At 34.8% G+C, this 7,500-nt stretch overlaps 1 protein-coding gene across 1 annotated transcript in view; it reads right to left on the reverse strand.

The window, feature by feature from the left end:
- The window catches only part of LOC137651471 (zinc finger SWIM domain-containing protein 5-like), a 33,367-nt gene extending 29,744 nt beyond the window's left edge, over positions 1–3,623 (reverse strand). The window contains exon 1 of the mRNA XM_068384696.1: positions 3,619–3,623. Coding sequence (XP_068240797.1) covers positions 3,619–3,623 — 5 coding nt within the window. The remainder of the gene's footprint in view (positions 1–3,618) is intronic.
- Between the last annotated feature and the right edge of the window lie 3,877 nt (positions 3,624–7,500).

Below are 7,500 nucleotides of genomic sequence, written 5' to 3' on the forward strand. Positions count from 1 at the left end.
CAAATAAATATTAACGTTGTTACTGTTCTTAAAATGTTATTTTTATTGATCATTACTTCTATATTTATTTCCCTATTTGGTGTCCTCACTGGGCTATTTTTCCCTGTTTGAGCCTTAGGGCTTATAGCATCCTGCTTTTCTAAAAAGGGTTGTAGCTTGGGTGGTGTGGTAATAATGATAATTATTTATTTATTTTTGACTGAATAACGAGATACAGATAGACAAAACAAGTCTCGTTACGTTATCTATGTCAATCCCTCCTCCAGAATTAACCGAAATTGCCCTCGATACTTATTAGTGTTCCAGATTTGGATGAAATGTCGTTATCGATATAATCGTCCTTTCAGCCATTTCTGTGTCACACCAGGATTTATTGCTATGATGTCCTTACGAAGGATTTGCCTTTTCTTCTGAAATGTAGGCCAATGGAGGGATATCAAAAGCTAGTGTGTTTGTGTGTGTGTGTGTGTGTGTGCTCTCCAAAGAGATCTCTTTTGCTAATTAAGCCAAAGGCCGGTTGGGGATGAAACCGTTCGATTTCCCCGGCATCAATCAGCATCGCTGATCGGATTTCAAAGAGCCCCCTCGAGGTCCCTCAGCGTCGTAGTCAGTCTTCGAGGTACTTGGTCCACTGCTCCGTTATATCTTACGATTGTTTTCATGTTTTAGAACACGCAGGTGTCTTCTTCTTTAGGAAGTAGTTACAAGCAAATTTTCATTGCTTCTTGGAAGCGCACTGGTCTTTTCGTTTAGTAAGTGCCGGATGATTTTTCTATTGAATGTTCATATATATATATATAATATATATATATAATGCTTTATGAGTGGGGATACCTTAACATGGTGAAAGGGTTTACGTATCGCTTATGATCAGCAAAGCTGTAGCCTACTAGTCAGGACCACCACTACTAGGCTGGTTTGCCATGAGCAATCAGACTAAAGTCTCCCACCATCACCAATCCGCATTGGCCAGCGTGGTGATGAAAATGGCCAAACCCCAGGCACGACTTCAATACATGTGTGAGGGCTTTGTTCTGCAGGGGCTAAAAACGACTGCATTTGTTGTTATATGTTATATCTTTCTTTTTCTGTCAGTATGTGTGCGTGTTTCTTGAAACAAAACAATAAAAATATTAATATGTATTTTCCTTTTTTTCACCAATAAAACCGTTTTTAATTTCCTTGTGTTAAAATTGTCCTTTGTAGCGCTATTACTCCACCCCCCTCTCCTTGTTCGGATCATATTTCCTCCCTCCACCTGTTATCTCCTACTTCCGTTATCCTTTACTTTCGCTTTGTTATCCAATTAATTTCCTGTGCTCTTATAATCTCGGTTGCTATACTTTCGACGACGTTGTCATGTTACGTTCAAAGTATTCGTTAACTTTTGTCCCCCTATATTTTTTTCCCTTTGTCTTATCTTCGCATTGTCGTTTTTTTCTTATATAATTTATATCTATCGCTCTACCATTGTTCTTCTTATCTTTTCATCTTTTATATTACTGCAGGCGATCCACACCCATCCACCATGTATTTACATTCTCTCTCTCTCTCTCTCTCTCTCTCTCTCTCTCTCTCTGGTTATACAAAGTAAACTATGCCATCTATTAAAGGTTTTCATCTCTAATGCTTTCGGAAAGAGGGAGCTTCGGTGATAACCAATTAAAGGTGTGACGCATTTTGATTTTGATCTAACTTACTTCGAATTAGAAGTAAGTAACAGGAGCGTTAATTTGATTTTTACCTCGTAATTCCCTTTCCAGCTTCGGTGTTCTTATAAAGAAGTACTTTAAATAATCACAAGTTTTAACATAATTATAATACTTTAAATAATAACAAATTTTAGCATATTTTTGTCGCGACGTTCGTAATGAACGTACCCTTTTATGTACGAGTGTAAACAAATACGAATAATTTGTTTACCCTTTACATATAGAAAATAAAACCCCCCTCCCCCCCGTGTTACCTTCCCTTTGGGTCCGTCAAAGGCTAACTTTGCAGGTATTGAACGCCCTCCCTCCGCCACTGTTTGGAGAGGAGAGAGAGAGAGAGAGAGAGAGAGAGAGAGAGAGAGAATGGTTGTGTGGACGACATTGTCATACCGTACGGAATATTGAGAAGAGGGACTTCGGTTTGCAGACAACGGAAGGATGTTGAAACGGAGAGAGAGAGAGAGAGAGAGAGAGAGAGAGAGAGAGATCTGAGGGGGTTGGGGGAAGTAGCAGGAACAACAGCAGATGTTTGGATGGATAGAGGAAGGGGGGTCAGTTGTTACGGCAGTTGAGATCGCTGTACAGGTGTGACAAGGACCCAACAGGTGTTGTTAGGGCGAGATAGCATGTCATTGGTCGCATTCAATTTCATAATGGAATATTATTTAGGGTTTTTTTTTTTTGTCCTAATATGGGATATCTATAAAGTAACAAGTGTCTGAAATTGCAATTGGATTTCGGCATATTGATTCTATCTATAATTAGTATGATTTTTAACTAATGATTATATTTTTTATTATCATATCGACATTTAGTTGCGGTTTGGTATAAATTCTTCATAGAAATGTATAAAATGTTCATTAAATTACAGAAATGCGTCATTGAAACATCTAAATCAAATCCGAAATAATCAGTATTAGAAGATTATATGAAGAATATATTTGGGATTTTGCAAATTTGTACACAATTAGGCCTATATATATGTATATATATATATATATATATATATGTATGTATATATATATATATATATATATATAGAAAAAAATATTAATTTCTTCACGGTGGTCGTAGGCAAAAGAGATGCGATTATCGAGGGGTCCCGACTCAAAATTGTCACATGTAAATGATCCTTCGAAATAACGGACTTCTAAGTAACTGATACCGAGGGATTAATTTACTCGCTAAATCTCTCTCTCTCTCTCTCTCTCTCTCTCTCTCGTTTTCGCAGCCACGTAAGGCTTGAAGGTTTAATGACATAAATTTTGACATCTTGTGGCTATATGATTAAAGTGTCTTTAATTCAGAAAACAGATATTGTGATGTAATGGTAGCACGGCCAGGTAATTTGCAGAACGTAGGTGCCTTCAAAATTCCATATGTAAATGGGATTTTATTTTTACAATCTTATACAGATAAAGATCTCTTTCCCAACCGTCCCTCTGGGGATAGTCACACTTTGGTGAGACAGGGCTGCGTGTGTATGTGTATATCTATCAGCCTTCATTTTTGACGGGTCGCGTACACTAGTGTGTATGTGTGTGTGTATGTGTATATATATATATATATATATATATATATATTGAAATTTTTAGTATCAGGTTTGAAATGAATAGTGGTTGCCCTTCGGTCTTCTCTATCTTGAAAGGTGCAGCAACTGCTACAGACCACACCGCTGGAATATCCAGCACCTAGATCATCTCCCCCCCACCCCCTTTGCCTTTTTTGCATACTCCCCTGTAGGTTTTTCCCTGCGGAAGCTGTAGGTAAAGTTTCTCGTTGACGGAAGAGTTTTTAGAGGAGGGGTAAGGACAACATCTGCCTTTTTTTTATCCGGTGAAGCCCCGTCATGCTCAGAAAACTGTTAGCATGTTGCATATGAGTACTTCTTATATACTCGTTTTACCTCATGTTCGGTGTTAATGGTTTCCGTCCTTATCTGTTGTAACGATAAAGGAGTTGTTTTTATGTATTTTTGGGTCAGTATTTCCGCTTGATATTTGGACATGTTTTTGAAAAAAATTGATTTTCTTATTTTTACTTTTTTATGTATTTTGGGTCAGTATTTCCACTTGATATTTTGACATATTTTTTGAAAATTCTGATAATTTGATTTATTATTTATATAAGCATTTTTGGTCAGTATTTCCGCTTGATATTTGGACACGTTTTTGGAAAATTTTGATAATTTGATTTTTGCTTTTGCTTCTTCGGGTAATTTTTTGAAATGTCATAAGGTTACCTGTTCATGTGTTTCTGATAATGAAGGTAATTTATTTCACGATTATTCGGAGTCGTGCCGTCACGAGTGCACACAATTTGAGAATACTTTTTATCTCTGGTAGAATTGCGAAGCGCCGGTCATTTCATTTCATCCCCTTTGCAAAAATGATATGATAATTAAATTCGTAGAAAAATAAGTAGAATTCCTACAGTATGTGAATTACTGCATTGTTGTACGGAAACCTTTAGCACATTCGCTCCAAAAATGAAATATATTTCTTGTTTAGGAAAGATGAATTAAATAAACAAAGGAGAAGAAAGAACCATATACCATCTTAATGCGTGAATTGAAAACATCACGATTTTTTTTTTTTTTTTTTTCAAAATAATGTTTGTATCCATCGCTAGAATTTAGTTTGATATTTTTACAGAGGTTCTGTACGTTTCTTTTTTCAGAGGTTCAGAAATTCCCTTTTTTATGATTTTAAATTTCCTGTTTATTTTAAGATTACCAATGAACGTTTGTCAGATTTGTTGAATTGAAATTGGTGAAATTGGTTCATAAGAATAAACCTGACTTAGGAAAGTAGGTCAAGGTCACTCACTGTAGGGTCAATTGACATAGTCAGTTAGAAGGCCATACTACTTCATTTTAAAGACAATAATCTTTTCATGCTATAATGCGTGTTATTTTCAAATACAAATGTCTTTTATATAAACACTATTTTATGTGTATATATATATATATATATATTTATATATACATAAAATAGTGTTTATATAAAAGACATATGCTATAATGCGTGTTATTTTCAAATACAAATGTCTTTTATATAAACACTATTTTATGTATATAATATATTATACATATATATATATATATATATATACACGAATGGCTCAAGTGAATTATTCATAGTGGAAAAGCATTATTCCTTACAATGTGCACGTTGCAATATGGCTCTGTCCAGTGTACAAGATTCTCGTTTTTTTTCCCGACTTTGATTAATATGCGAATGTGGTCGCTTTCGAGTCTCCTCACCTAGGTTCGAATGCTCGGTAACTGTAATTGGAGAAATTTCCATGTAACTTTATTTTCGAAAGACATCGGTTGTAGGAGTTACGTTATTAATTAATTAATTAAATTATTTGTTTATTATGAACATCTAGCGTGATGTGGAGGAGTATTTACACATGCCCAGTTGTAGAAACTTTTTAAGTCTGAAATTTAGTAACAAATTAGACTTTTAAATTAGTAACAAATTAGACTTTTAAATTAGTAACAAATTAGACTTTTAAATTAGTAACAAATTAGACTTTTAAATTAGTAAAAAATTAGACTTGTAGTAACAAATTAGACTCGACTTCCGATGTAACGTTCCCAGGTGTCATGTAACAACGATGATATATTCATTTCCATTCTTCGTTTCCGAGCGTCATTATCTACAGGTGTTCCTTGAAACAATGTGAAACACTTGTTATATCACATGTGGTAAACGCCCTTGGTATAATGTATATTAATGCTCTCTCTCTCTCTCTCTCTCTCTCTCTCTCTCTCTCTCTCAAACGCCATTCATTTACATACAGTGAACTTGAAACAAAAGCCGTGGAACACGATTAATGTATACACAGCTTGTATGTATACGTGTCAATTGATTTTACATTTATGTATTTCCCTGGAATTGAAAATATGCAGGACTTGGAGCACTAGTAATGTATACATCGCTTGAATGTATACTTGTCAATTAATTTTACATGTTATGTATTTTCCCACGTAATTCAAATATACAGGAAAACCACTAAATTTCAATTAATAGAAACGAAAATATAATCCACAAGATTTCGAGAAGGGTTACAAAACAAGATGCGACCTTGGTGTTGTCGAAGACTTTACCTATTCTTGCTGATTGAAATGGGGATTTTTATGGTGGGAAAAATGGAAAAGAAAGAAAAGTATAGATTTTCTGGTCTGTTTCTTCGTTCTAGTTTCGAAAACAACGTGGTTGACGATAGTCGATTTTTATAAGACAATCTATGAAGGAAAACACAAGCTTTTCACTTGCAGATGTCATCTTTCCTTAGAAAATTAAACAGAAAAAATATATCGGTGGTGGATGATGAAATTGGAAGTGTGAAATTGCGTGTTAAAAATGAGGGAGGTGGAAATTAATCTCTCTCTCTCTCTCTCTCTCTCTCTCTCTCTCTCTCTCTTGTCCATTTTCTTTTTATATCTGCATGTAGCGGATGGGATCAGGTTTAGGCATGGAGAATATCTTTACAAATATTTAAGAAAATTCCGACTTTTTCTGTAACTTTAGTTTTGGCACAGAATTGTTCCATTTTTTTTCTATTCCTGAATAGGTATTTTGCATTCTCGTTCTCTGTCCTCTCTGTATGTGAAGTTAAAATGCCTTTTGTTTTTGCTTTCTTTTATGCCCACTATTTCCTGTTATAGTTGTATTTTTATTGTCTGTTTTTCCTTTGCTTTACAATCCGTTTTTTTTTCTGCTTTACGCCGCGTGGCGATTCTGTTTTATTCTCCTTTTTTTCAGGGTCCGGAGATTTCTTTAGTGTTTTAGTGTTCACCTGAGTATTTTTGTAACTGCTGGGCAGTCCGGGAAAACATGGTGCAGAGCTTTTTAATCTTTTTTTTTACCTTTTTGAATTGCTTTCATTTTGTTCACGTTCACACGAACTTCGTGAGTTCGCGTACTTTGCTTCGGGGGTTTTATGTTTAATTACCTTCAAAAGATCATAAATTTCCGAAATAAAATCTCTCAAGGAATTTCGGTTATCTGAAATGAGATTTCTTAAAGATCGACGTTTTCTTTTAATATCTCTCTAGGCAAATCAGTTTTGAGAATAAGATCTCTCAAGGAAAATCAGTTTGAGGATAAGATCTCTCAAGGAAAATCAGTTTGAGAATAAGATCTCTCAAGGAAAATCAGTTTGAAACAAGATCTCTCAAGGAAAATCAGTTTTGAAACAAGATCTCTCAAGGAAAATCAGTTTGAGAATAAGATCTCTCAAGGAAAATCAGTTTGAGAATAAGATCTCTCAAGGAAAATCAGTTTGAAACAAGATCTCTCAAGGAAAATCAGTTTGAGAATAAGATCTCTCAAGGAAAATCAGTTTGAGAATAAGATCTCTCAAGGAAAATCAGTTTGAGAATAAGATCTCTCAAGGAAAATCAGTTTGAGAATAAGATCTCTCAAGGAAAATCAGTTTGAAACAAGATCTCTCAAGGAAAATCAGTTTGAGAATAAGATCTCTCAAGGAAAATCAGTCTGAGAATAAGATCTCTCAAGGAAAATCAGTTTGAGAATAAGATCTCTCAAGGAAAATCAGTTTGAGAATAAGATCTCTCAAGGAAAATCAGTCTGAGAATAAGATCTCTCAAGGAAAATCAGTCTGAGAATAAGATCTCTCAAGGAAAATCAGTTTGAGAATAAGATCTCTCAAGGAAAATCAGTTTGAAACAAGATCTCTCAAGGAAAATCAGTTTGAGAATAAGATCTCTCAAGGAAAATCAGTCTGAGAATAAGATCTCTCAAGGAAAATCAGT

Source organism: Palaemon carinicauda, chromosome 13 (assembly GCF_036898095.1).
Source record: "Palaemon carinicauda isolate YSFRI2023 chromosome 13, ASM3689809v2, whole genome shotgun sequence".
Lineage (NCBI taxonomy): Eukaryota > Metazoa > Arthropoda > Malacostraca > Decapoda > Palaemonidae > Palaemon > Palaemon carinicauda.